The 27894-nt window shown below is 56.4% G+C and overlaps 3 protein-coding genes across 12 annotated transcripts in view; 2 read left to right on the top strand and 1 right to left on the bottom strand.

Annotated features, from left to right (window-relative positions):
* The window catches only part of TPST2 (tyrosylprotein sulfotransferase 2), a 40364-nt gene extending 30620 nt beyond the window's left edge, over positions 1-9744 (top strand). For 3 of the 7 annotated variants that reach the window (XR_006742383.1, XM_045585658.1, XM_036449805.2), the window contains one exon: positions 2507-2945. The gene's annotated coding sequence lies outside the window, so the exon portion shown is untranslated. Of the gene's footprint in view, positions 1-2506; positions 2946-9559 lie in introns of those variants that run through there. The other 4 variants (XM_045585659.1, XM_036449804.2, XM_045585656.1 and 1 more) reach the window with 3 other exon arrangements.
* On the bottom strand, positions 1108-27885 carry SRRD (SRR1 domain containing). 4 transcript variants are annotated; one of them, XM_045585660.1, is made up of 9 exons: positions 27689-27885; positions 22678-22718; positions 21188-21447; positions 21008-21106; positions 19298-19452; positions 18861-18906; positions 18547-18729; positions 8520-8522; positions 1108-1185 (listed from the first exon to the last, which is right to left on the bottom strand). In XM_045585660.1, the coding sequence occupies exons 1-9, from the start codon at positions 27868-27870 to the stop codon at positions 1123-1125; spliced, it is 1032 nt and encodes a 343-aa protein (XP_045441616.1). In that variant the 5' UTR covers positions 27871-27885; the 3' UTR covers positions 1108-1122. The 4 variants fall into 4 exon arrangements, 3 of the variants coding, with proteins under 3 accessions (XP_045441616.1, XP_045441617.1, XP_045441618.1); XR_006742384.1 differs by lacking the exons at positions 1108-1185; positions 8520-8522 and adding an exon at positions 17156-17338 and having other exon boundaries at positions 17892-18729; XM_045585661.1 differs by lacking the exons at positions 1108-1185; positions 8520-8522 and adding an exon at positions 17304-17427.
* Positions 9568-18206, top strand: TFIP11 (tuftelin interacting protein 11). The gene is made up of 12 exons (XM_036449797.2): positions 9568-9776; positions 10099-10252; positions 11180-11336; positions 11647-11774; positions 13254-13406; positions 14228-14755; positions 14864-14970; positions 15550-15718; positions 16071-16314; positions 16634-16776; positions 17161-17326; positions 17851-18206. The coding sequence occupies exons 1-12, from the start codon at positions 9568-9570 to the stop codon at positions 18204-18206; spliced, it is 2514 nt and encodes an 837-aa protein (XP_036305690.1).
* Positions 27886-27894: the final 9 nt, after the last annotated feature.

The following is a 27894-nucleotide window of genomic DNA, read 5'->3' as shown; positions in this document are numbered from 1 at the left end:
CTCAGCGTCCCGGGAGGCGGGTGCCTCCTCCCATTGGATGGGAAAGCAGACAGGGCCCAGGGCAGACCGCCCCCGAGGGAAAGCCCCCCCAGACCGCCCCCGAGGGAGAGCCCCCCACACACCGCCCCTGAGGGAGAGCACCCCCAGACCGCCCCTGAGGGAGAGCCCCCCAGACCGCCCCCGAGGGAGAGCCCCCCCACACACCGCCCCCGAGGGAGAGCCCCCCCCAGACCGCCCCCGAGGGAGAGCCCCCCCAGACCGCCCCTGAGGGAGAGCCCCCCCAGACCGCCCCCGAGGGAGAGCCCCCCAGACCGCCCCCGAGGGAGAGCCCCCCAGACCGCCCCCGAGGGAGAGCCCCCCCAGACCGCCCCTGAGGGAGAGCCCCTGAGCCCATACCGTCCCCGAGGGAGAGACCCCCCCAGACCGCCCCCGAGGAGAGCCCCCCAGACCGCCCCTGAGGGAGAGCCCCCCCAGACCGCCCCCGAGGGAGAGCCCCCCAGACCGCGCCCAGAGTTTGCTTTCAGCCTAAGTCCGTGTTCACCTCTGTGTGTGCCGAGGGGCAGAGGGACGGGCTCCCAACCTGGGTGTGAACTTGGGCCATAGGTTTAAGGGCTCCTTCACGTGTGACTCCTCTCAGCCTCCGTGTCCACATCTGGAGAACGGGCTGTCGTCACGCCCCCCTGCGAGGGCTGACGGGGGGAGGAGGGGGAGTGGGGGTGCCGGGCCTCGCCATGGGGAGTAGCTGAGAGCACCCAGCGGGGTCCCCCCCCCCCCTCCAGGTCAGGGAAGCGCAGGAAGGAACCTGCCTGCGTATCTCCTGTGTTTCTTAAACGGAAACAGCTTCTACCCAGACTCTAATTTTAGTCTCATCTTATTTTCCAATCAGCAGCATATTTTTCACTTAAAAAAAATCCACTTTGCACCCACGTGCCAGGCTGTAAACACCCCGGCCGTCTCTCAGGGTTTCTAAGGCCCCCCCCGCCCCAAAACGTGCTCAGACCCCAGAGGCTGCTTCATCCCAGAGAAAAGAACCACCGGGGACTCAGGTCTCTGCCCGCCCTCCCTGCTCCTGCCTGTCCCCTCTTCCCCCCACCAAAGCCGGACGCACCCCGACTTCTTTGCTTAAACCAGACCCCGCAGGCCAGCGCGCTGGCTCCTCCCTGGTCGGGTGGCCTGGGCTCCATGCTGACCTCCCCCCCAACAGGCACTGCTTTGGCTCCGGGCGGGAGGGAGGGTGTCTGGGGGGTGCGGGTGCGATGGGGGAGGGTGTCTGAGGGGGGTGCCATGGGGGAGGGTGTCTGGGGGGGTGCGGGTGCAGTGGGGGGGGGTGTCTGAGGGGGTGGTGCATGGGCGAGGGTGTCTGAGGGGGGTGCGGGTGCAGTGGGGAGGGTGTCTGGGGGGGTGCGGGTGCCATGGGGGAGGGTGTCTGAGGGGGTGCGATGGGGGAGGGTGTCGGGGGGGTGCGGGTGCAGTGGGGGAGGGTGTCTGAGGGGGGTGCGGGTGCAGTGGGGGAGGGTGTCCTGAGGGGGGGGTGCAATGGGGGAGGGTGTCTGGGGGGGTGCGGGTGCGATGGGGGAGGGTGTCTGGGGGGGTGGGGGTGCGATGGGAGAGGGTGTCTGAGGTCAGGGTGCGGGTGCGATGGGGAGGGTGTCTGGGGGGTGCGGGTGCCATGGGGGAGGGTGTCTGAGGGGGGTGCGGGTGCGATGGGGGAGGGTGTCTGAGGGGGGTGCAATGGGGGAGGGTGCCTGGGGGGGGTGCGGGTGCGATGGGGAGGGTGTCTGGGGGGTGCGGGTGCCATGGGGGAGGGTGTCTGAGGGGGTGCGATGGGGGAGGGTGTCGGGGGGGGGTGCGGGTGCCATGGGGGAGGGTGTCTGAGGGGGTGCGATGGGGGAGGGTGTCTGGGGGGTGCGGGTGCCATGGGGGAGGGTGTCTGAGGGTGGGAATGGGGAAGGGGTGTCGGGGGGGTGCGGGTGCCATGGGGGAGGTGGTCTGAGGGGTGCGATGGGGGAGGTGTGTCTTGGGGGGTGCGGGTGCCATGGGGAGGGTGTCCGAAGGGGGTTTGATGGGGGATGGGGGAGGGTGTCGATGGGGGTGCGGGTGCCATGGGGGAGGGTGTCGGGGGGGTGCGGGTGCCATGGGGGAGGGTGTCTGAGGGGGTGCGATGGGGGAGGGTGTCGGGGGGGTGCGGGTGCCATGGGGGAGGGTGTCGGGGGGGTGCGGGTGCCATGGGGGAGGGTGTCGGGGGGGTGCGTGGGGGAGGGTGTCGGGGGGGGGTGAGGGTGCGATGGGGGAGGGTGTCGGGGGGGTGCGGGTGCCAGGGGGGAGGGTGTCGGGGGGGTGCGGTGGCGATGGGGGAGGGTGGTGGTGAGGGGGTGCATGGGGAGGGTGTCGGGGTGCCATGGGGGAGGGTGTCGGGGGGGTGGGGGTGCCATGGGGACAGCCTCCACCTGCCGGGTCCCGCGGTCCCGCACACGGAGGAGCGGGCTCACGGCTTCTCTGCTCGCAGGTCCCGCCAGCGGCCGCCGGGACGGGCGGGGGCAGCCGCCTCCGTGGAAATCGGATCTAATCCAAGCACATTGCTTGCTATCCCCGGCAGACGGACTGCCGCCGAGGGGCGTGTTTGCACATGTTTGCAAAGCCCGGGCGTCCGGGACGTCCCTGACCCGCTGCCCTCGGACCCTCGGGGACGGAGGACGGCGATGCGGACACACACGGCCGGCTCCGGGGACTCGGTTTTCTATTTTCCCGCCGGGACTTTCCTCCGAAGTGGCCCCCCCGCCTCCCTGTGCGGCGCTGCTGGCCGGGACCAGCCCCCCGCCTCCCGAGGACCTATTTTTGAATTCAAAGAATCTATTTAAAAATTTAATATATGAAGCTTTCTCTGATCCTCCCGTTCTTACATGTCACAGGACGCGGGTATACGTTGGAATAAAGGGAGCAGGGACAGGTCTGTCTGTGCCTTACTCACGGAGGGGCGGCCGGGGCTGCGTTTTGGGGGTTCGGGGTGCGGCCCCGGGTGAGTGGCCCCGAGTCTGGGTCCCCACGGGCCCCCCCCGTTTGGTGATTTGCTGGAAGGACTCCCCGAACTCGAAGCCCATTCACCTCCCGTGATCCAGCCAAAGGGCGCGGATCCAAACCTGCAGAGGCCCTGGCCCGGGCGGTGGAGGGCTGGCCAGGCGGGGTGCGTGTGTGCGTGTGTGTGTGTGTGTGTGTGTGCCCCTCCCTCTCGGCCGCGGGCCCCGTGAGCGGAGACGCCGTCGGACGGGCCAGCCGTGGCCGCACTGTGCGCACCGGAAGCTCGGGGTCGGCTTCACCGGAGGGGGACGCATGCGCCCCCTTCGCTGCCCCCCATTTTCCTGCAAATCCCACCAGCCCCAGCGCAGTGGCCTCACACCACTGACTGAAGCCTCAGTCCGGGAGAGCTGAGCGGGCCGCCCCGCTGCCTCTGCCGATGTGGGTGCTGGGCCGTCACGGGTCTGGGGCTGGCGGGAGCCCCACTCCCAGCAACCTGACTCCGTTTTCTCCATTGATTTATCCGGGAGCATTTCCAGGGGCTTGTTTTCCTCTTTCACTGTCCCCCCTCCCCTCTGCACACGTGCACACACACACACACACACACACACACACACAGTCATGTGCACAGGCTCCATCTACAAACCACAAGGACGGCGATCCGAGGGGGACCCACAGGTCCGAGCACCAGCGGCTCCTTGGAAGCCCGTTCCTCACCAGGCTTTGCATTTGTCAGCCGGGGCCCGGGTTCTGTTGGTCTAACTAGACCATGAACTGGATGAGTCTGGGACCACATGGTTCATGGCTCATCATTCACCCCCACATGGTGCCTGGCGGATGGAGGGGCCCCCAGATGTCCCCACCTCCGGGTACTCACACCCTTTCATGCGATGTCCCTTCCACACACACGAAGGCAGGGTTCCAGAGTCATACAAGACAGGTGGCTAGGCTTGGGTTGCAGATAGAACAGTCAGTATCCATGGGACTCGCACTGAAATCCTGTGTCATTTGTCTGAAATTCAAGTGGGACCGGGCATCCTGTAGTTTTATCTGCTCCATCTGGCTGACAACCCTCCCGGGGCCGGATATTGGGGAACCCCCGGCGTGTAACCCCCAAGGCGAGATCATAAACTCGGCATGGCTTTGGCCTTGTTATCTGGACTCGGCTCCCTTGGGGAGGCTGGTCACCGTCACGAGGACACTCGGCACCTGACACAGGTTCAGGGGGCAGGGCCCTCGGGCCTCCTGCCCACAACCAGCACCAGCCGGCAGCCATGCGAGCCGATCCCCTCAGGAGTGCGGTCCCAGGGGGACCCCACGTCACAGCGTGCAGCTGGGCCACGCTTGAATTCCTCCCCAAAGAAATGAGGTCACATTTTCTGCAGTTCCCAGCTGCTCAGCTTGAAAGTAACTGTTAACGCTGCAATCAGTGATACATGAGGCTCATAAGTGCTTGTTCATGAGCGGCCCAATGAATGAGTGAGTGAGTGAGTGAGTGAATGGATGATGGCGGCCGGGGTTCCTCATCTCACCGTGGCTTTTGAGGGTTTGCTTTCAGATCCTGCCTCGGGCCTGCAGAAGGTCCTGTCCCAGCTTGCTATCTAAGGATGGTGGTCGTGAAAGGGTGGAAGCCATCTGCAGGAAACATTTAAAGAAAGCCAGTGCGCAAACCCAGCTGATCTGGATTTTCAGTCACGGCCCGGTATATATTTTTGTGACAAGATTCAAACTACTAAGCCGTGTGCAACTGTGTAATGTCAGTGTCCTAGAAAAGGCACTTGTGCTAGACTCTAAATAAATCAGCTTTGAAATGCCACTTGCGAGCTGTTTCTATGGTATCAGCCTATTTCAAGTGGTAACTGAGCAAGGATCTCCCCTTCCCCCCCGAAATCTTTCAGAGGCAGAACAGCATGGCACAGGCTGCTAAAGGGGGGGTCGGGTGTGGGGGCCCGGGTGGGCACAGAAACCCCCGGGGAAAGTTGGGGAATTAAAGAGATGACGTGTGCAGGGGCTTGACTCTGTGACCCCAAGCAGACAGGGATCACTCTAGAAGTACTGGCTCCGACAAGTGGACAGAAACGGTGTGCGGCCCTGGGCAGGGACTCCGAGCCAGCTCTGGCCTGGGAGTCCACCTCCTGGGTCCTAGAACCTGCTCTGTGCTCAGACTCGCTGTGTAGCCCCGGCTGCTTCCTGTGGGACGGCTCCTCCACAGGAAAAGGGGGAACGGACCGATGAGCGTCCAAGGCCCTGCCCGGCTCCTGCAGAGGAGCCTCGTTGCTTGGCAACCCCTCTTGGGAAGGCTCAAGTCCGGGTACCTCATTGGGAATCTAAACCCGGGCCTGGGTGTCCTGAGTCCCAAAGCAGGGGTTCCTCTGGGCAGTGACTAGCGGCCAGGGTGGGTATGGCGTCTTGAATCGAAACTTCTTGAGCCCAGAAATCCTGAAAAACTACCCACCTTTAAGGCCGAGAGGTCTTCCATGTGAAGGCATGAAATTGGGTCTTTTAAATGAAAAGAATCACAACCATGTACAAAGCACTTACTACTCTAAGAGCTATATACGCCTCAATTAGGCCCCCCTCCTCCCATTTTGTGTCCTGGAAACAACCCAGTTAGAGCAGTGCTGACATTGTCCCCATTTTACAGGTGAGAAAACTGAGAGGTGAAGCAACCTGCCCCAGTCCCAAACCTAGGAAGCAGAAAAATGGAGATTGGGGTCCTTGAAGGTTTACTCCAGAAACTCCATTTTAAAAATTCTAAATGCATAGAGAGGTTTTTCCCCCCCTCTCCATCATGAAATTAGATCGTGTAAGTCAGAGACCTGGAACTGTTCCACACGGAAGGAGACTAAGGAGACATGGCGACTAAATGCAACACATGATTCTGAAAGGGGTCTTCTGGTGCTGTTCTCAGGATGTCCACAAGCGGGCACCATTGTGACCTCCCTGCAGGGCCAGTGCCCTGTAGGTCTCTCCACAGCGTTTTCTTTTCAGACTCGCAGAATTCATGACTAGAGTGCTGTTCTCAGCATGTCCACAAGAGGGCACGATTGCGACCCTCCCCTTACTAGTGTGGTGTTCTCAGAGAAAAAAAGTAGAAAAAAATGTTTTGGGACAACAGGCAAAAATTGAAATAGAGTCTCAGGTGTCTGTGGCAGTGATGTGTCCGTGTTAATTTTCTGGTTTTGGTGGTGGTTTTGCAGTTACATTGGAGAATGTCTTGGTTGGAAATACGAAAGTATTAGGGCATCAAGTTGAGAGACCTTGAGGGCTCTGGCCCTGCGGAGAAGGGTTGCAATGGCGCCGTCTTGTGGACATTCTGAGAACAGCACTCTAGAAATTTTACAATGGAAGATCCAGTTCAGAACCATGTATTGCATTTAATTGCCATGTTTCTCAGTATGAAGTTACAGGGTCTGTGATTTACACGACCACGGCACTTTTGAAGATTACAAGCAAGTTGTTTTTTGTTTTGTAGAATGCCCTTTATTTGGGTTTGTCTGATGTATACTCGTGATTTGGTTCAGATTATGTATTTTGCCAGGAATATCACAGGGGCGAAGCTGCAATTTTCTCAAGGCGTCCTACCAAGTGGTATGTGATTGCGCTTTGTCCTACCCTTGAAGCGCACTCGAATCAGAGGCTATGTTCTTTTTTAAAATGTATTTTTATTGTGTTCAGGAGGGAGAGGGAGCGAGAAATAGAAACGTCAATAATGAGAGAGAATTATTGATTGGCTGCCTCCTGCGCGTACCTTACTGGAGACCGAGCCCGCAACCTGGGACCCTTCGGTCCACAGGCTGACGCTCTATCCATTGAGCCACACCGGCCAGGTCTTTCATTATTCCCACACGAAAGCGTGTCCTGTCTCCCATCCCCGTGATGTCTCACAATTCCTCGCCACTCTCCTACGAACGGGTACTATATCCCCGTTTTACCGATTTAGGACTTGAGGCGGGCAGAGGAGCCACCACGGAGGCTCGGCGACGTCCACCCCAATCAAAACAGGCTGGGCGTCGCCCCGAGGCCGGCGCGGCGCCGGGGTGGTGACCTGGTCGGCGGGGAGGTGACCAGCCACGTGGGACCCTGAGACTCCGCGTCTGCTTTCCAGCATCTCGGCCCCGCCCCTCTGAGCCACAGCCGCTCCAGGCGTTCCTGCTGCCATGGCAACCAGCGCGCCGTTTCCGCTATCTGACGTCATCACAGGCGCGCCGGTCCCTGCACTTCCGGGTTCCGGGCACCGACTTCCTGAATTGCGCGCTTCCGGTTCGCAGGGGGCGGCCGTGTTTGGGACGCTGGGCTCGCACCAGGTGAGCCGCGCCGGGGCGGGAGGGACGGGGCGCCGCCCCAGGGGAGCGGGTGCGGGCGCCCGGGAGGGAGGCAGCCGCGGCCCCGCTTCCGTTTCCAGCGGCTCCGCGGAGGCCGAGGGGGCGGGCGGGAGCTGCGGGGAGAGGCGCCCGCGCCGGGCTCCGGGCCGCCTGCCGCGGGGCTGCCCGCGAGGAGCTCAGGAACGGCCGGTGGCTTCTCGGCCTCAGTTTCTCACCCGGCGCCGAGTCGCCAGCGCCGATCTGGGGAAGCGCCTCGCGGCCGACGTTAGGTGGTCGGCCCGAAGCCAGTGCTCAGCCGGAGCCGAGCGCTGCTCCACGCGGGACAGCCCCGCGATCGGTGCCATGCCCGGTGCCCACGCCTCCGGGGCCCCGCGGGACAGTGTGCCCCTTGGCACGCGGCGGGTGGGATGCAGGAGCGCCCAGAAAGCCGCCTAAGGGAGCGTGGCTGGTGGGCGCTGCCGGGGGAGTCACGGGCTCCCTGTCGCCCGGGCTGCTGGCGGCGGCTGGTGGGCACGGATCCGTTACTGCCCTGCGGTCGGTCCCATGTCCACCGTGTGGCGCCCGTCGCTGGGCAGTGTGCCTGGGAGAGGGGGGATTTGAACTCGGGCAGCCTGATTTCCCAGTCCTTGGTAAACGATAGCAATGGCACTCATGGGCTCCCGGGAACAGCTGCTGCTCTGGAGCGCTTACTCGGAGGGAAGGCAGCCGCCCTCCAAGGCGGGTGGGTGGTGAGTGCGCTTGAGAGACAGCTGGGTCGCATCACCCTTTTCCAAGAACAGTGTTCTGTTCCAGTGAGAGAGGCTTGGCTGTTAAGCTTGTGTTCTGACTCGCCGCTGCCTTCCAGCTCCTCCGAAGCGGTCGGTTCATGTTTGGGGAGGAAACTGAGCCTTCGGGTCTCAACAAATAGTTTGCTTCAGAAAGCGTATTCTAAAGAAATCACTTTCGCCCTGGCTGGTTTGGCGCAGTGGCTAGAATGGCGGCCTGCGGACTGAAGGGTCCCAGGTTCGATTCCGGTCAAGGGCATGTACCTGGGTAGGCACATCCCCAGTAGGGGGTGCGCAGGAGGCAGCTGATCGATGTTTCTCTCTCATCGGTGTTTCTAACTATCCCTCTCTGTAAAAAAACAATAAAATATATATTTTTTAAAAATCACTTTCTGGGACTGCCAGGTCCAGATGTAACTTTCTCAACAACAGAAGAAGTAATGGAGTAGGGGTGATGTCTACATTAAGGAATAACTGAGTTATTTTTGTGTGAGAAATGTTTTATGACACTGACTAGGACAAGGGAACACATGCTTAAGAACCAGACTTCGGACTAGCCTTTTGTTCACCTGTCTTAGTATCCATTGCTTCCTAAAATATGGTTTGCTTGTTTTTGTGTGTATTTTTAAAAAATATATATTTTATTGATTTTATACAGAGAGGAAGAGATAGGGATAGAGAGTTAGAAACATCGATGAGAGAGAATCATCGATCAGCTGCCTCTTGCACATCCCCCACTGGGGATGTGCCCGCAACCAAGGTACATGCCTTGACTGGAATCGAACCCGGGACCCCCCCAGTCCGTAAGCCGACACTCTATCCACTGAGCCAAACCGGTTTCGGCTGTTTTTGTGTGTATTTTTTAAAATATATTTTTATTGACTTTAGAGAGGAAGGGAAGGGACAGAGAGATAGAAATATCAATGATGAGAGAATCATTGACTGGCTGCCTCCACTGGGGATCGAGCCCACAACCTGGGCATGTCCCCTTGACCAGAATTGACCCTGAGACCCTTCAGTCCCCAGGCCAACACTCTATCCACCGAGCCAAACAGGCGAGGGCCAGTTTGTTTTTTGGTTAATCCTCACCCAAGAATATTTTTCCATTGATTTTTTAGAGAGAGCGGAAGGGAGGGGAGAGAGAGACAGAAAGAAACATGGGTGAGAGAGACATTTATTGGTGGCCTCCCATACATGTGCCCAGACCAGAGCGAGGGATCCCTTGGCTGGTTTCGAACCCGGGACCCTTCCGTCCGCAGGCCTATCCACTGAGCCATACCGGCTAAGGCGCGAAGTACACGAATTTTAATGGCTGCTTGCCTCGGTTGTCACGGGGATGAGTGGACTGAGTTTGCGGGGCGTTCGGGAGGTAGGCAGGAAGAGGAACACGCAAGCAGGTCCGCCCTTGATGCTCTGGGAACCGATGACAGTCCGCGCCTTCCTCCTCTGTTCCTCCAGGGGCTGCCATGTCGCTGTCCCACCTCTACCGGGACGGGGACGGCCACATGGACGACGACGACGACGAGAGGGAGAACTTTGAGATCACCGACTGGGACCTGCAGAATGAGTTCAACCCCAACCGGCAGCGGCGCTGGCAGAGCAAGGAGGAGGCCACCTACGGAGTGTGGGCGGAGCGAGACTCGGACGAGGAGCGGCCCAGCTTCGGGGGCAAACGGTGCTGGCCGGCCCGGGGCTGCCGCCTCTCCCTTCGGGGAAGGGGTCGGGGTAGACAGAGTGGGACTTGGGAGCTGCCCCGCCGAACCTACTTCTCTCCTAGCCTCCCCTTCGCCGGGACAGCGGCCCATTGTCCTCCGGAGGCTGGCCTGCTGGCCTTCCGCTGAGCTGGCCGCCGGCCGGCGTTCATTGAGCAGTTACTTAGGCCGGTGCCGGAGGCCCAGACCCCGTGGGTGGAGGAGACGGGCGCTGATCCCCAGCTCACGTGACGGACGTTTGTGACTGATTCCGGATCCCCGCGCGGGGCCTGTGCTTGCCTGCAGGGCCCGGGACTACTCCGCGCCCGTCAGCTTCATCAGCGCGGGGCTCAGGAAAGGGGCGGCCGAGGAGGCGGAGCCGGAAGATTCTGACGACGAAGAGAAGCCTGTTAAGCAGGAAGAATTTCCTAAGGATTTCGGGCCCAAGAAGTTAAAAACGGTAATATCTTTTTTTTTCCTTCTAAATATACTTTTACTGATTTCAGGGAGGGAGAGATAGAAACATAAATGAAGAGAGAATCATTGATCGGCTGCCTCCTGCACGCCCCCTATCGGGGATCAAGCCTGCAACCTGGGCATGTGCCCTTGACCAGAATTGAACCCGGGACCCTTCGGTCTGCAGTCTGACGCTCTATCCACTGAGCCTAACCAGCTAGGGTAGTGGTCGGCAAACTCATTAGTCCACAGAGCCAAATATCAACAGTACAACGATTGACATTTCTTTTGAGAGCCCAATTTTTAAAACTTATTCTAATGCTACTTCTTCAAAATAGACTTGCCCAGGCCATGGTATTTTTTTTTTAAATATATTTTATTGATTTTGTACAGAGAGGAAGGGAGAGAGATAGAGAGCTAGAAACATCGATGAGAGAGAGTCATCGATCAGCTGCCTCTTGCACACCCCCCTACTGGGGATATGCCCGCAACCAAGGTACATGCCCTTGACCAGAATCGAACCCGGAGCCCTTCAGTCCCCAAGCCGACGCTCTATCCATTGAGCCAAACTGGTTTTGGCTAGGCCATGGTTTTTTTGTGGAAGAGCCGCACCCAAGGGGCCACTGAGCCACACCAGCTGGGGCCAAAGAACAGAAGCATCTGTGCGGAAGGACTGTGACCTTCGTGATGCCCTCGGAAGGTCCCTGCAGCCCCAGCACCTCCTCGCGGGTGGGGCCCAGCTGGAGCGTGGCTGCTTCGCGGTCTGAAGCATGACGTGCAGTGTGCTCCTTCCTGACACAGACACACACGTGGTCTGTCCGCGTGACCTCCCAGGATCTGACTGCCAGGCCACTGCCCCCCGGTGGAGCTCGCTCGCTAGATTTTCCTCTTTTTCTCCCTCCATCCCCTGGGCTGCGCTGTTCCTCTGCAGGGCGGCAATTTCAAGCCCAGCCAGAAAGGCTTTGCCGGAGGAAGCAAGTCGTTCATGGACTTTGGCAGCTGGGAGAGGCACACGAAGGGGATCGGGCAGAAGCTGCTGCAGAAGATGGGCTACGTCCCCGGGCGGGGCCTCGGCAAGAACGCGCAAGGTACGGCCCGGGGGGAGCCGGGGGAGCCGGGCCGGGAGCCCCCGTTACACACTCCGCGTCCACCAGGAGAGGAGCGCGGGGAGGTCTGTCTGTGTGTGTGTGTGTGGGGGGGCGCGCTCACACAGCGCTGGTCTGTGGCAGTCAGCGTGCTCGGGTTCCAGTCACAGGACACGGGCAGGTTGGGGTCCGGGACAAGCTCTCCCTCCTGGTGTGCGTGAGGCCCAAGCTACGTGATTTCCCGAGCGGCGGGCTCAGAGACCAGACTGCTGTGATCTGAAGCCCCTCCCTTTCCTCTTGCTGAACTTGCCAGGCATCATCACGCCCATCGAAGCCAAGCAGAGGAAAGGAAAAGGCGCCGTGGGCGCGTATGGCTCCGAGCGGACCACCCAGTCCCTGCAGGACTTCCCCGTGGTGGACTCCGAAGAGGAAGCGGAAGAGGTGACCGGAGTCCGGAGGCGTGGTGGGCGGGGCCTGTGTCATTTGTGTGTGTTCATTCATTCACTGCCAGTCTTCAGTGATGGCCCCGGTTATGGGCCAGGCTGGAGGGTGGTGGCCATGGCCAGTGGCTTTCAGCCTGTGAACAGTCCGTGGACAGGCAGCGGGGGTGAGAAAGAGCAGTGCCTGCTACGGGCAGAGGTAGAAGAGAAGGTGGGGCCGGGGGAGGTGACATACTTGGAATGAGTGGGGGTCAGGAGAGACCTCTCAGGAAGAAGACAGTTCAGGTAACACCTGGCAGGAGAGCGGGCCTCAGCCGCAGGGAGGATCAGCAGGCCGGAGCAGCTGAGCCTGACGGTGGAGAGAGCTTGGGTGGCCAGCAGGATGGAGCACCGGTGCAGGGAGGAGGGGCGGGGTGTGCACGGCGGTGGGGGGCCAACACCGCCCACCTCGAGGCCCTTCAGGCGCTAAGGTCTCAGCCCTCGTGCAGCGGGGCCAGCTCCCGGGAAGGACATGTTACTTTTTTCTCTGTGTTTATGGGGGAGCAGGACCCTCTCCTGTACTGGAAGGAGGCTCAGGCCTGGAAGCTACCAGGTGCCAGGCTGCAGCATCAGGGATGTGGAGGAGCCGGAGTGTGGGGCCCCTGAGGCATAGCCCATACAGAGGACAGTGTCTGCTCAGATCCAGGAGATTATTGCCATATACAATGTGGGCTGAGGGTTGCCTGATTTTTCTGACTTCCCCAAAGTAGAAGTCCAGATTATTATTTTCTTCTTGAGAAAAAAAATACATCTCTTTTTAAAAATGTATATATTTATTTTGATTTCAAGGAGGAAGGGAGAGGGAGAGATAGAAGCATCAGAGATGAGAGAGAATCCTGGATCTGCTGCCTCCTGCACACCCCACACTGGAGATGGAGCCCCCAACCCAGGCCTGTGCCCTGACTGGGAATCAAACTGTGATCTCCTGGTTCATAGGTTGATGCACAGCCACTGAGCCACCCCTGCCGGCTGTAAGTCTTAAACTAACACCGTGAGGAACACAAGTAACAAGCACAAACCCGCTGCTGCGGCCGGACTCCATGGTCTGTCCTCTCGGAGCGCGGCAGACCCTGCTGGGAGGCCTTTGCCTGAAACCAAGAGCTGGGGCTTCCCTGCACTTGGCTAGCACAGGGCTCTGTGTACTTAGGAATCCTTGATGCTGTATTTACACACACAAAATACATTTTACACATGTAGCACCAGCAGTGCCTGCCATCCTGGACCATCAGGAAATGTCTGTATTTTTGTCTCTTCCCAGTCAGCGTACCTGCCTCCTGAATCCCCTTATTTGTATGAGGGGGCGGGTGTCCTTAGAGGGCTTGGCGTCACACAGGCACAGTCCGAGCATCGCCTGTGACGGGCGAAGGGAGCGGCCAGCAAATGCGGATGGTCTCAGCCGGAAGGGGGCTTCTTGTGTGACGGGCCGCACCCTCTCGCTCAGGAGTTCCAGAAGGAGCTGAGCCAGTGGAGGAAGGACCCCAGCGGGAGCAAGAAGAAGCCCAAGTACTCCTACAAGACGGTGGAGGAGCTGAAGGCCAAGGGCAGGACCAGCAAGAAGCTCACCGCTCCCCAGAAGGAGCTTTCGCAGGTCAAGGTACGTGGGCCTCGACACGGGCCAGGCGGGGGCGCCGGGACCAACGCCACAGCCAGCGGCCGCCCCGGACAGGGCCTAAGGCCCCTTCGGGACTCGGACTCTTTCTCCCCCCAATCCTGCTTTTCTCACTTGCTAGCAGCCTATTCCCTTCACCTGCTCACACGATCATGTGAGCTGTGCACCCACCTGCCTGAAGCTCACGGCCAGGGAGGTGTTAGACTCCCGTGGGCGTCTCTTCGCTGCACACACACACAGACAGCCGTGCTGCGACTGGTCCCCTTATTGCCAGACCTTTACCTTTTCCCAGCTTGGTGTGGCTTGGCTTTTAGACAGGCTGGTCTGTGCATGAAGCCATGTCTTTGTTCCATTTTTAAAAAAAAATAAATTTTATTGATTTTGTACAGAGAGGACGGGAGAGATAGCAAGTTAGAAACATCGATGAGAGAAAGTCATCGATCAGTTGCCTCTTGCACACCCCCTACTGGGGATGTGCCTGCAACCAAGGTACATGCCCTTGACCAGAATTGAACCCGGGACTTTTCAGTCCCCAAGCTGACGCTCTATCCACTGAGCTAAACCGGTTTCGGCTCTTTGTTCCATTTTTGAGGGTAGATTCTCAGAAGTACAACCACCAGGTAAAGGACAGGCTGGTCTTTAAGGCTCTAACACTGGGGAGGGTTCAGGTGAGGGTGCCGGACAGTCCTGTCCGCTTAAGAGCAGATTCTATTGGGCACACTTCCCCTTGCAGCCTGTCTTCCCGGCCTTGTGCCTGTCTCGCGGGCAGCAGTGACGGTGCTAACCTGTCGCCTGCCCTCTCCAAGGTCATAGACATGACGGGCCGGGAGCAGAAGGTCTACTACAGCTACAGCCAGATCAGCCACAAGCACAGCATCCCGGATGACGGGCTGCCACCGCAAGCCCAGCCACCGCCGCTGTCCGGCAAGGAGGCCCGGGCCCCGGGCTTCGCGCTGCCCGAGCTGGAGCACAACCTGCAGCTGCTCATCGACCTGACGGAGCAGGAGATCATCCAGAACGACCGGCAGCTGCAGTACGAGCGGGACATGGTGGTGAACCTGTCGCACGAGCTGGAGAAGATGGCGGAGGTGCTGGAGCACGAGGAGCGGGCCATCGCCAACCTGAGCGAGGTGCTGGAGCTGGTGGAGAGCTGCGAGCGGCGCATGCAGCCCGGCTGCAGCCACCCGCTCACGCTGGCCGAGTGCGCCCGCGTCTTCGAGACGCTGCAGGACAAGTACTACGAGGAGTACCGCATGGCCGACCGCGGGGACCTGGCCGTGGCCATCGTCTACCCGCTGGTGAAGGAGTACTTCCAGGAGTGGGACCCCCTCAGAGTGAGTCCTCGGGGACGCCCGCCCCGCCTCTGCCGGCCGGCGGGCCGGCGAGCTTGTCCCGGGGCGAGGGGGCCGCAGGGGCGCCGCTCAGCCGCTCTCCTCCCGCAGGACTGCACCTACGGCACCGAGATCATCTCCAAGTGGAAGAGCCTCCTGGAGAACGACCAGCTCCTGTCACACGGCAGCCAGGACCTCTCGGCGGACGCCTTTCACAGGTGGGCGGGCTGCTCCCTGCCTTCTGCCCCAGGCTGGCACTGCTGGGGACTTCACTCCTCATTCCCTGCTTCGCCCTACGCTTGTCGAGTGTGTGCTGGGGGTCATGCGTGGGCCAGGCTGACCCTGGGAGTGAAGCAGCCAGCCTCACTGTTCCTATGGCAACTGGAAAAGGCAGACAGTGGATAAGGCAGGGAATGAGGAAGGCGCACCCCTCTCTGGGGGAGGTTTGAGGCAGAGGGCTCCAGGGACATTTAATCTGTAAGCTGAGGGTGAGAGGTGTCTGCTGGGCAGAGCTCTGGGTGGAAGGTGTAGAATCCGCCACTGCGAGGGGCTGTGGGGGGGGGGGCCATGAGCCCGTGTGACCCGGCAGCAACCCTGCCGGCAGGTGCCGCCAATCCTCAGGTCCCGAGGCTGGGCGGGCAGCTGGGAGAGGCGGCAGGCGCAGCTGGGGCCCGGCCCGGTGGTTCTCTGCCCGGATGCCCATGTGCCGCCTTTCTTACTCTAGAGAAGCGGGTGTGGGGTGCCCTGCACCCGTGGGCCAGGCGGTGCCCCAGCAGCCTGCCCTGTCTCCCCCGCAGGCTGATATGGGAAGTCTGGATGCCGTTTGTTCGCAACATTGTCAGCCAGTGGCAGCCGCGGAACTGCGAGCCCATGGTGGACTTCCTGGACAGCTGGGTGCACATCATCCCCGTGTGGGTGCTGGACAACATCCTGGACCAGCTCGTCTTCCCCAAACTGCAGAAGGAGGTAGGCCCGGAGCCCATGGGGGCCAGTGCTGCCAGGACGCCCGCCGCTAACAGGACGTCGGCACAGCTGCCGCCCGTTAACTCGGCCGCTGCAGCAGCACGTGTCTCCCCACAGCCCCCACCAACAGGGACCTCGTTAACTCGGTTTCTTAAAGTTAAAGCTGCCATTCCTGCCATGTGATACAATTGCCTGGGAGTATTAATTTTATTTGGCTGCCTCTGTACCAAACGTGTCCCTCCATAAGAGACCCTGTGTCCCACACACATGGGAAGGGCTGGACCTTGGCCAAGAGCACCTGGCGGCCTCGCCATTCACCACACGGCATGGTTTGACGCCCCCCCTCCTCCTGCAGGTGGAGAGCTGGAACCCCCTCACAGACACCGTGCCCATCCACTCCTGGATCCACCCGTGGCTGCCCCTCATGCAGGCGCGCCTGGAGCCGCTGTACTCGCCCATCCGCAGCAAGCTGTCCAGCGCTCTGCAGAAGTGGCACCCCAGCGACTCCTCCGCCAAGCTCATCCTCCAGCCCTGGAAGGACGTCTTCACCCCTGGCTCCTGGGAGGCCTTCATGGTCAAGAACATCGTGCCCAAGCTGGGTAAGAACGCGCGGAAACCAGCCCAGCTGGCAGCCTCGTTTTCTCTGGGCCACATTAGCACACGACCCTTCTCACTGTAACAGGTGCTGCTGCTGTGCACCGAGGCCGGATATAAACCAGACCAGGCCCTTAGGGCGGTGCCGACCATGTCAGACTGGTCTCGGCTTCTGGGAACAGGACGCCATCGGGGTCCTGAACGGCCATGGGGTTTGATTCTGGCTTAGAGAGGAAAGTGCGTTTAAGGCAGACCACACACTGGCCCTCAGGGGAAGCCCCTGGCGGCGGCGGCGGCTTTGCCTGAGCCCGGCTTTCATTGCAGGCATGTGCCTCGGGGAGCTGGTCATCAACCCCCACCAGCAGCACATGGACGCCTTCTACTGGGTCATCGACTGGGAGGGCATGGTCTCCGTCTCCAGCCTGGTGGGGCTGCTGGAGAAGCACTTCTTCCCCAAGTGGCTCCAGGTACCTGTGTGGCCGGGGGTGGGGTGGGGGGGGAGCACTGAATCCTTGGTGCCTGCTGGCTGGCAGTGCGTGACTGCAAAACAGAAACGAGCTACATGGCCGGAGAGGAACGAGTTGCACGCGTTACAGATGCTCGGAGCGCTTTATTGCCTTTCTCGGGGGCAGGGACCGATCCCCGCTGTGTACGCGGGAGGTAGAGCCCAGTTCACCGGCCAGGCCCTGAGCTCTCAGCTGCCTCCACGTCCCACTCCCGAGGGCCCGGCTCTCAGCCCCGCAGGCGGCGCCAGCTTGAAGGACCAGGATTAGCAGCAAAGGCCCCTGTAGGTGTTCGCTCCCATTTGTTGCCACTTTGGATGCAGGTTTCTCATTGTTCCTCTCCGGCAGGTGCTGTGCTCCTGGCTCAGTAACAGCCCCAACTACGAGGAGATCACCAAGTGGTACCTGGGCTGGAAGTCCATGTTCTCCGACCAAGTGCTGGCACACCCCTCCATCAAGGACAAGTTCAACGAAGCGCTGGACATCATGAACAGGGCGGTGTCCTCCAACGTGGGTGAGTGGGGTTCTGCACACGGGACAGAACCCGAGGCTTCAGGTCCCCGTGGGCAGCAGACTCCGACTCTCAGCCACCAGCTCTCCTGCCACGGCGTCTCCCTGAACGGAGGCAGATTTAAGCAGGCTTCACACTGGTCACCCCCAGGGCCCACCCCCATAACCACTGCGCTGTGCGCCTGCTCAGCCAGCACTGGGTGCTACTTAAGCGTAGCTCACAGCATAGCGTCTGACTCTTTGACCAGCGGTCGCCAACCTTTCGGACCTCATGGACCACTGGTGGCGACCACTGTCTCAGACCATGTTCTTTACTGTACGACAGTGACAGCGCCTGCCTTGTAGGTGTGACTGAGAACTAGAGGGATTGAGTCACTGGGGCAGGTGGAGGGCGCTGTGGAGGGGCAGCTGTGACAGGAGAGCAGATCTCACAGCTTACTTCATTAGAGCTGCTCAGTGAGGAAATACACTGAAAGCTGCCGCTCCCGGGCCTGTGGGACACCCCTCCTCACCTGCCCTCTCCCCCAGGCGCCTACATGCAGCCCGGAGCGCGGGAGAACATCGCCTACCTCACCCACACGGAGCGGAGGAAGGACTTCCAGTACGAGGCCATGCAGGAGCGGCGGGAGGCCGAGAACATGGCCCAGAGGGGCATCGGCGCGGCCGCCAGCTCCGTGCCCATGAACTTTAAGGACCTCATCGAGACCAAGGCCGAGGAGCACAACATCGTCTTCATGCCCGTCATCGGGAAGCGGCACGAGGGCAAGCAGCTCTACACCTTCGGCCGCATCGTCATCTACATCGACCGCGGGGTGGTGTTCGTGCAGGGCGAGAAGACCTGGGTGCCCACCTCCCTGCAGAGCCTCATCGACATGGCCAAGTAGGCGCAGCCGGGCGGCTGCTCACGTCTGACTAAACCTCCGGAGCTGCCTTTGGAAGAGTCACTTCTCTATTCAGTGGATTCTCCCCACCAGCCAGGCCCCAAGGCAGGTGTGAGGTGTGATAAGGTACTTGAGAGAAGTGCGTACAACTTAGCTTTACCCCCAGTTCTTCCACAGCCTGTCTCCTCTCCCCACGAGAGCCGGCTGAGGGCTTCCTGCGCTGGGGGGACGTGAGTACCCGCAGCCCCTCCATGGCCGCCTCCCCGTCCTGGTGCTGCTGCTGCTGCCTCCGCCAGCACTTCCTACGTCACGGCCCTGCCTGGCCGGCGGCTGAGGCACCTGCCTGGCTCCTGATGATCTCGAGGTCCTCGCAGTCCCGGTAATCGGGCTCTTCCCGAGATGCCCAGGTGTCGGCGGGGAGCTGCTGTAGCTTCTGGACTGGGAACCAGTGCACAGAGGTGTCATTGAACACGTCTGAGTACTGTGCTGTCTGGGGAAGTGCCTGCTCCTCCAGGCCTCCTAGAACCTGAGCAGACAATCCCAGTGAGCAGGCGACCTCGGTGGGCAGTAAGCCCCCTGCCCCCCAGCCCCCCAGCCCGGCCTGCACGTGTAAGGCGCACACCCGTCCCCACCCCAGCCCCTCGGTCAGGCAGATACCTGTGCGACATAGGCATAGTTTTTCTGCAGAATCCTTGTCAACAACCTGTAAATAAAAGGTTTTTAACGCATGATTAGGAGGTACAGAGTGGTTTTATCCAGCTGAAGGCAAGGTGATTTAAATAAGGTAAGAATGTAAAATGGGATGTGGAGAAGGTTCCGCAGAAAATGAATGTCCCAGTAACTGCACCCGCTTCATCAAGGGGCCATGACAGCAGAGGCGCCGCTAACACCCTGCCCAGCCTGAGGGAAGGGAGGGAGGGAGGCCTGGCAAGGACTCTAAGTTGCTTCACAGCTGACTCGGTGGCATCTTTCTCTGGCCCTCCGTCCAGTTTCTTGGTCCTTTTCCGAGGACCAGCCTTGGACACGTGCTCTGCTGGCGGGTCACTCCGGGGACCGGCCGCCCCTCGGCTGGCGGTCGCCGCGTTCCGGCTCACCTCTCCTCCAGGCCGCGGAAGCTGTTGCCAATGATGACCATCTTGGAGAGGGCGTCAGCGGACCAGTTGCTCCACAGAAGGTTGTTGTACAGGGCGGTCCCGCAGTGCAGCATGTAGAAGATGGTGGGCTCGCCACACACACTCCGCTTCCCTTCCTGAGAACAGCCGGCGGTAAACACTGCTCAGCACAGGGAGGGCCACACAGACGGCCAGCGTGCGCGCGCGCGCGCACACACACACACACACACACACACACACACACACACACACACTGTGGTTACGAGGTGGCGGTGTTGGCCTTACTGTTGTCATCCTGCAGCAAACGGGTATCACACTGCACCTTAAACCTAAAAATGCTCTCAGCAGTTACACCCACACAGCGCAAGCGCAGGACAAAACGAGCGGAGAGGAAAGCAAACGGAAGTCTGAAGGTAACAGCGTGTGTCCCACTAACAGCACTGGCTCAACGACAGGGCCTCTTGGTCCATGCAAGCAGGGGCGTGAGGGTGGCAATAGTTACTGCCCCCGTGCTGGCTGGGGTCGCTTTCTGCAGGTCCCTGCCACAACGGAGCCCTTTCCGGACGCCCCTCTTGAGGCCTACTGCTCCGCAGCCAAGCTCCTGGCAGGAAAGCCAAGGCCGGCGCCAGCTGCCTGGCCCGGCTACCTCTGGCCCCCTCTACCCTCCTGGCAGCTTCCCTCCTGTCCACACCGGGCAGCGGGTCCTGAACAGCCAGCTCTGCATGGGCTGCCTGCGCCCTGGGCCTGTCCCCTGGCAGACTCCTGGCTGACCCTCAATCCCAGCTCCGGACCCAGGAAGCTGCCTCCCTCCCCCCAAAGAAAAGGGACTCCTCCCCTCTCTGTTCCTAGCACGTGGCTCTGCCTCCCTGTCTGACTCGTTTCCTTGTCTGCAGGCCGCGTGCCCTGATGTGGCCATGGGCTCCCTGAACACAGGGACCGGCTCCTGTGTGCCGTGGCTCCCAAAGCTCCTTGCCCGGCAGAGCAGGCTCTCAGAAAAGCCGATCTGGATTACGGCCGTGCTGTGGGAGCCTGCCAGCACCGGCAAACCATTCCGTCTCAGCTGGCCTAATTTCCATAGTAAGCACTGAGACGGCAGTTTCTCCAAACAGAGAGGAACCCAGCGGTTATTTATAATCCCCAAGACAACACAGAACTAAGCTCAGAGGTATTCGCCTTGAGTGGCTTCAGTCCTCCGCTTATGAAATTCCCTTTTCCCAGGCCTCAAGAATTTCGAGTCCTAGCGATTTTGGGGGGCGCCGGGCGGACAGGCTTCACCCACAGCTCGGCCAGGTGTGATGGGAATGGCTGACTGCAGCTCCAAAGAGGGGCCCTCTGTCCCCTTTCATTGCCTCCCTGGGAACAGGGTAAAGGCCAACCCGAAAACCCACATTTGAGGCACTGAGACTGTGTGACCTTTTAATATTTCAATAGCAACAGGAAATGCCAACTGAGCAAAATTTCTGGACACACACTCCTAACATTTCTGGTTCGTGCCATTTGTGCAATTCACTTTTCTCTGATGGACACAACAGTCAAAATGTGGGTAATTGGGCACCCGCACAGGCACCGGGAAAGCAACAGAGAAGGACTGCCGTTTCAAAAAAAAGAAAAATTTCACATCTGCGGGTCCGAGCCTGAGATCAGCCGGCCAGCAGCTTCCCTAGCTCCACCCTCCCCTCCCAAGCCACTCACCTCGTTCTCACCGAGGACAGTCACCCCGAGGGCGGTAAGCACTGCAATTTCCAGCCGGCTAAACAGAGGGTCATACACCCAGCAGTGACTTCTGGGAATCTGCGGGGGGCAAGGCGTCATTTCCACCAAATGCCCGTGTGCCCGCCGCGGGTAAGACCAAGGGAGGAGTCCACAATGTACCTGGCACTCTTCCAGGAAGAGAAGCAAAAACGCTAGCTGGTTTCTGGCGATGACACAGGTGGCAAAGCTCCCGATGCCGTAACACACACACTTCCAGCCGAGGGCCCCCGGGGCCAGGCTGGCTCCCGGGCTGCAGCCAGGAGCCGCCCCCGAGTCATCGGGTGATGAGTCGAGGTGCAGGCTCCCAATGGCTTCCGACAGAGTCCCCACAGGGGCATCCAGCTGTTCCAGATGTTTCATAAGGCATTTGTTGATGGTTTCTGAAAGAGCAGGCCCCCAAACACAGTCAGAGTGACCCCATAACCCCGATCACCCGCCAGAGCAGCCCGCGGGCAGGGAGCAAGGAGCAGGGCAGCAGCAGCCTCAGCCCCCTCCACTCCCACATCCCAGGACGTGCCGCCGTGTCTCCTGGAGCTGACAGGCTGTCCCTGGACCCCCGCAGCCTACCACCTCAGAGAAGGGTTTGAGAAGAAATCTCAGTTTCAATGTAAAACACGAATGTAAACTCATTCTAGTTTAATAGGTGGGCCCTGGTAAACTCAGGATATGCCTTGAAATTCCTTTTTTTTTTTTATTATAACGAAGAATAGAGGAGCAGAGCTCTTAATATCACACTATAAATGACAAAGAGTAGGAATACTTAAGGTGTAAAAAAAGGAGGGGGGGGGGTGCCCTGAGCCAGTGTGGTTCAGTGACTGGGCATCAACCCATGAACCAAGAGGTCACCGGTTGGATTCCCAGCCAGGGACATGCTGGGGTTCCGGGTTTGACCCCCAGTAGGGGCTGTACTGGAGGCAGCCTATCCGAGAGGTTTCTCTCTCATCGATGTTCCTATTTCTTTTCTCTCTCTAAAGGGCAATAAAAACATTTTTAAAAAGGTAGGCTGGGGCTCCCGGAGTAACAAAAAGCGCTCTCTCTAACCCTCACAGGGAGGTGGGTGCTGTCTCTCTCCTTCATGACACTGGTACTGACTTTATTTGCACAAATCTGTATGCAAAACATTGCAAACTTATAATTAAAAAACAAATAAAATGTCCCTCAATCGAAATGATAACCACTGTAAGGCCACTGTGAAGTCCACTCCATGGGTCAATATTTATGCTCCCATACACAATGTTAGGAAGACAGTATAACCCCCTCGGGGGTGGGGGTGGGGGGGGTACATTGCAATCTCAGGGAAAAAGAGCAGGGAAACACCAATCAGCCACAATGGCAATGACAGCTGTTACCATTCCAGGCACTAGAACAGCCTCACGTAATCCGCACAATCCCACTCCGGGATCTGCTTCACCATCTCCATCTCACAGATGAAGCTCAGGGTCAGAGTTAAGAGCCAAAAGCGCACAGCTGTAAGGCGTTAGAATTATATAGAACCCATGGGTACACCACCCTATAAAGCAAAACGGCACCCAATGAGGGTGGATCCGTCCTTTGCCCATATTCAGGCCCCTCCCACCCCCGGCCCCTCAGCCTTGGATAGATGTACTCACCCAGTGCTGAGCTCCAGAAATCAGAAACTCGCAGGTCTTCCCTGTGGGGAAAAAAAAGGGAGGTGAGGTCATCTCCCATCTTCTCAGGGCGGCCCTAACAGTGACTCCCACCCCTCCTGTCCGTCACCTGGATGTGGGGAGCATGATGCGGACGCAGAGCCCACCCTGAGTGACAGGAGGACACACGGTGAACATGATAGAGCAGAGCACGTACTGCCGGCTCAGAGGGAGCAGCACAGAGGGCTTCCTGGAGGAGGCCACACACTGGAGTACCAGCCCACAACCCAGGCATGCGCCCTGACTGGGAATCAAACCCGGGACCCTTCAGTCCTCAGCTGACACTCTACCCACTGAGCCAAACCGGATAGAGCATAAAAAAAAAAAAAAATTTTTTTTAAAGTATTAACAATGTAAGCATTAAATGAATGGGGGGAAAAGGAAAAGTCTCAAATAAACAGCCCAACTTTACATCTCCAGAAACTAGAAACAGAAGGAAAAGCTAAGCCGGAGTTAGTAAAGAAAGGAAATAACAAAGACTAGAGCCTAAATAAATGAAATACACACAGAGATATTAACACACACCACTGAAATATTGTACTAAGTCGTCTCAGAAGAGACTACTAACAATTATATGCCAACAAACAACCAACTATAAGAAACGGACAAATTTGTAAAGTATACAACCATCCTAAGCCAAATCATGAAAAATTGGAAAATCTGAACAAACTGATCCCTCGAAAGGAACTTGGAACAGAAATCAAACACCTGGCAACAAACACAATTCCAGGACCAGCTGGCCTCACTGGTGAAGTCTACCAGCATTCAAAGAAGACTGAACACCTATTCTTCTCAAACTTTTCCCAAAATAATGAAGAGGCAGTGCTTCCTAACTTACATTCCTAACTTATAGAGGCCAGCGTTACTCTATACTAGCACCAGGCAAGGTCAAAACACACACACACAATCACACACACACACAATTACAGGCCAATACCGTTAAAAAGCACACTATCTGTATATGCAAAAATCCTAAATAAAATACTAGCAAGTCAAGTACAACAATACATCAAAAGGATCATACACCATGCTCCAGTGGAATTCATTCCAGTGATGCAATGATGATTCAACATCCGAAAATCAATGAACCTGATACACCATATTAATAAGACATAAAATAAATCATATGACAATATAGGTGCAGAAAAAACATTTGACAAGATACAACATGCAATTAGGATTGAAAACTCAATAAAATGGCTCTGGAAGGAAAGCATAGTAACATAATATGGCTCTATATGACAACCCCCACCTGGCATCATACTCAATAGAGAAAAACTCAAAGTTTCTCTTCTAAGTCAGTGGTTGGCAAACCATTAGTCAACAGAGCGGCAAACTGCAGCTCACAAACCACATGTGGCTCAAGAGCATGGTTTGCAGACCACTGCTCTAAGATAAGGAATGAGGCAAGGAGGCCCAATGTTTTTCAACACAGTACTGACAGTCCTTGCAATTAGGCAAGAAAAAGAAATAAAAGACACCCAAATTGGAAATGAGGGATTAAAACCACCACTATTTGCAGATGACATGATATTTATATATATATATATATATAAAATCCTAAAGACGCCACCAAAAAACTAATAACAGATTCAGTAAAGTTGTAGGATACAAAAATATGCAAAAAATCTATTAGTTTCTATATACTAACAATGAAATATCAGAAAGAGAAATGAAGAAAACAATTCCACTTGAAATCACAACAAAAAGAATAAAGTACCTAGAAATAAACTTAACAAAGAAGGTAAAAAGGACCTGTACACAGAAAACTGTAAGACACTGTTGAAAGAAACTGAAAACCGAAGGACTTGTATACATGCCTATAAGTACAACCAATGGACACAAAACTATGGGGAGGGAGGGTATGTATGGGAGGGGGGGCAATGTTAAAATATGTACACAGATAATAATTTAATAAAAAAAAGAAAGAAAGAAACTGAAGATGCAGATATGGAAAGGTATTGCATGTTCATAGATTGGGAGAATTAATATTGTTAAAATATCCATATTACCAAAAGCAATCTATAGATTCAAGCTAATCCTATCAAAATTCCAATGGCATTTTTCACAGAAATAGAACAAATAACCCTCAAATTTGCATGGAGCCACAAAAGATACCAAAAAAAAAAAAAAAAAAAAAAAAAAAAAAAAGCAATCCTGAGAAAAAGGTACAAAGCCGAAGGCATCACATTCCCGGATTTGAAACTATACTACAAAGCTAGATCATCAAAACAGTATGTGTATTGGCAGAAAAATAAACACACAGAACAATGGAACAGAGTTGAGAGCCTAGAAATAAACCCACCCACTTATGGGCACTAATTTATACCAAAGGAGTCAAGAATATATAATGAAGAAAGAAACGCCTTTTCAATAAATGCTGATGAGGCCACTATCTTATACCATACACAAAAATGATCTCAAAGTGAACTAAAGATTTGAATATAAGACCTGAAAAAAATAAAATACATAGAAGAAACATTGATACCAGTTTCTGGGCATTGGTCCGAGGTCTTTTTGTGAATTTGACTCCAAAGGCAAAGTAAGTAAAAATAAATAAATAAATAAATAAATAAATAAACAAATCAAACTAAAAAGCTTCTGCACAACAAAAATAAACAACAACAAAACAACCCATCCACGAAACAAAAAGGCAAGCAATGAATGAGAGAAGATATTTGCAAATTCTACTTCCAATAAGGGATTAATATCCAACATATATAAAGACTTCATACAATTTAACAACAAAAATACAGAGTATCTGAACAGACGTTTTCCCAAAGATATACAAATGGCCAACAGGCACACGAAAAGATGCTCAACATCATTAGTCAAATGCAAATCAAAACCACATGAGATACCACCTCCCAGCTGTTAGAATAAGACACTAGTGTTAGTTAGCAAGGATATGGAGAAAGGGGAACCCACTTGCACTGTTGGTGGGAACGTAACCTGGTGCCCTGACACTATGCAAAAACACGAAGGTTTCTCAAACAATTAAAAATAGAACTATCGCCAAAACCGGATTGGCTCAGTGGATAGAGCATTGGCCTGCAGACTGAAGGGTCCCAGGTTCGATTCCGGTTAAGGGCATGTACCTTGGTTGTGGACACATCCCAGGGTGGTGGTGGTGGGGGCGGGTGCGGGAGGCAGCTGATTCATGTTTCTCTTTCATCGATGTTTCTAACTCTCTATCCCTCTCCCTTCCTCTCTGTAAAAAAATCAATAAAATATATAAAAAATAGAACTATCACATGATCCAGCAATTCCACTTCTGGGTATTTATCCAAAGAAAGCAAAAACACTTATTCAAAAAGACATCTGCACCCCCATGCTCACTGCAGCATTACATACAACAGCTAAAATCCGAAAACAACCTGTGTACGTGTCCCTCGATGGAAAAATGGATCAAGATGTGACAAAATAAAAAACAAATTAAAAAATGTGGCCATAAAAAAGAATAAAATCTTGTCATCTGTGACAACAGATGTTGGATGTTCTTTGAGGGTATTATGCTAAGTAAATGAGTCATACAGAGAAAAACATACGTATGATTTAGAACAAATACAAAACCACTGAGCTCATAGAACAGATGGTGGCTGCCAGAGGCAGGAGGGTAGCGGGGGTTGGGATGGGTGTGAAATGGGGAAAGGGTCAAAAAAACTTTGAAACGCAGGTTTGGGAGTCGCAAAGCTATGGGGTTGCAATTTGGTTCCATGCATTACCTGTGTCTCAGTCAGGCCCCCAGGATCGCAGTGTGGTGGCCGAGATGTTCAAATGGATCAAGTGTGGAGCATGCTTAACCAAGTGCCAGGCACAGAGCAGCTCAATTAAAACACCAATCAGAAAGGACGTATGCACCCCTATGTTCATAGCAGCACAATCTACAATAGCTAGAATCTGGAAACAGCCTAGGTGCCCGTCAGCAGATGACTGGATCCAAAAACTATGGTACATCTACACAATGGAATACTACGCTGCCATAAAAAAGAAGGAATTCTTATCCTTTGCAGCAACCTGGATGGGATTGGAGAACATTATGCTGAGTGAAATAAGCCAGTCAGTGAAAGAGAAACACCACATGACCTCACTCATTTATGGATAATAAAGAACATTATAAACTCATGAACAAAAAGATAGATTCGGAGATAGTAAAGCAACGAACAGACTGTCAAATTATAGCGGGGAGGGTAGGGGGATGTGGGGGAGAAAAGAAATCAACCAAAGGACTTGTACGCATACATATAAGTACAACCAATGGATGCAAAACTCTGGGGAGGGGGGGCATGGTAAGATATGTACACATATAATACCTTAATAAAAGATGGAAAAAAATAAAATAAAATAAATCAATCTGAAAAAAAAAAGCACCTCAATTAGCTGATGATCCTCATGAAAATTACTATCACGTGTTCGTGTTGCTTCCCAGGCACTTTAGCAACGCCAACAAAAACCAACATCGCGTCAACATTATTAATACCACAAACTCTGGTGCCTCCGTTCGAAGTGGCTTACATTTACTAATCCACCGAGTCCTCCAAACAAGCCTCTACGGTAACTTTTTAAAATACATATTGTTTGATTTTTTTTTACAGAGAGGAAGGGAGAAGGGTAGAGAGTTAGAAACATCGATTAGAGAGTAACATCGACCAGCTGCCTCCTGCACCCCCCCCACTGGGGATGTGCCCGCAACCAAGGCGCATGCCCTTGACCGGCCATGGAACCTGGGACCTTTCAGTCCGCACGCAGGCCGAGGCTCTATCCACTGAGCCACACCGGTCAGGGCCACAGGTACCTTTCCGTGCCCACCTCACAGATGAGAACACTGAGCCACAGGCGTGACATAACTTGCAAAACCGCCTCTCCCCGGGCTCCCCTGACCCCCGCTTTCCACAGGGGAGACTGAGGCTCGGAGGGAGTCCCACAGGCGCGGAGGCTCACACCCGCCACTCACCTGGCCTCCCGGATGCGGCGAAGCACGACTCCGCCGTCCACGTCGGGGTCCGCCTCGGGGTCCCCGGCCGCCGCCGCCGGCCTCTGCCTCTGCCGCGGCCGCCGAGCCGCTGGGCGCCTCCTCCGCGGGGCCACCGGCCGCCAGGGCTCCGCCGCCGCCGCCGCCGCCGCCGCCGCCGCCATGGGCCGCTGACGTCACGGGAGCGC

The sequence above is a fragment of the Pipistrellus kuhlii genome, unplaced genomic scaffold, assembly GCF_014108245.1.
Source record: "Pipistrellus kuhlii isolate mPipKuh1 unplaced genomic scaffold, mPipKuh1.p scaffold_m20_p_20, whole genome shotgun sequence".
In the NCBI taxonomy this organism is placed as follows: domain Eukaryota; kingdom Metazoa; phylum Chordata; class Mammalia; order Chiroptera; family Vespertilionidae; genus Pipistrellus; species Pipistrellus kuhlii.
The sequence above is the reverse complement of the archived record's forward strand: the minus strand, read 5'-3'. Positions and strand labels throughout refer to the sequence as shown.

Coding starts and splice junctions, on each gene's coding strand:
- TFIP11 (XM_036449797.2), top strand. CDS start 9,568: ATGTCGCTGTCCCACCTCTACCGGGACGGGGACGGCCACATGGACGAC. Junction 10,253..11,179: donor GGCCCAAGAAGTTAAAAACG/GTAATATCTTTT, acceptor GTTCCTCTGCAG/GGCGGCAATTTCAAGCCCAG. Junction 15,719..16,070: donor TCCCCAAACTGCAGAAGGAG/GTAGGCCCGGAG, acceptor CTCCTCCTGCAG/GTGGAGAGCTGGAACCCCCT.
- SRRD (XM_045585660.1), bottom strand. CDS start 27,870: ATGGCGGCGGCGGCGGCGGCGGCGGCGGCGGCGGAGCCCTGGCGGCCG. Junction 18,907..19,297: donor TTCCGCGGCCTGGAGGAGAG/GTGAGCCGGAAC, acceptor TTTTATTTACAG/GTTGTTGACAAGGATTCTGC. Junction 18,730..18,860: donor ACTATGCCTATGTCGCACAG/GTATCTGCCTGA, acceptor TTGTCTGCTCAG/GTTCTAGGAGGCCTGGAGGA.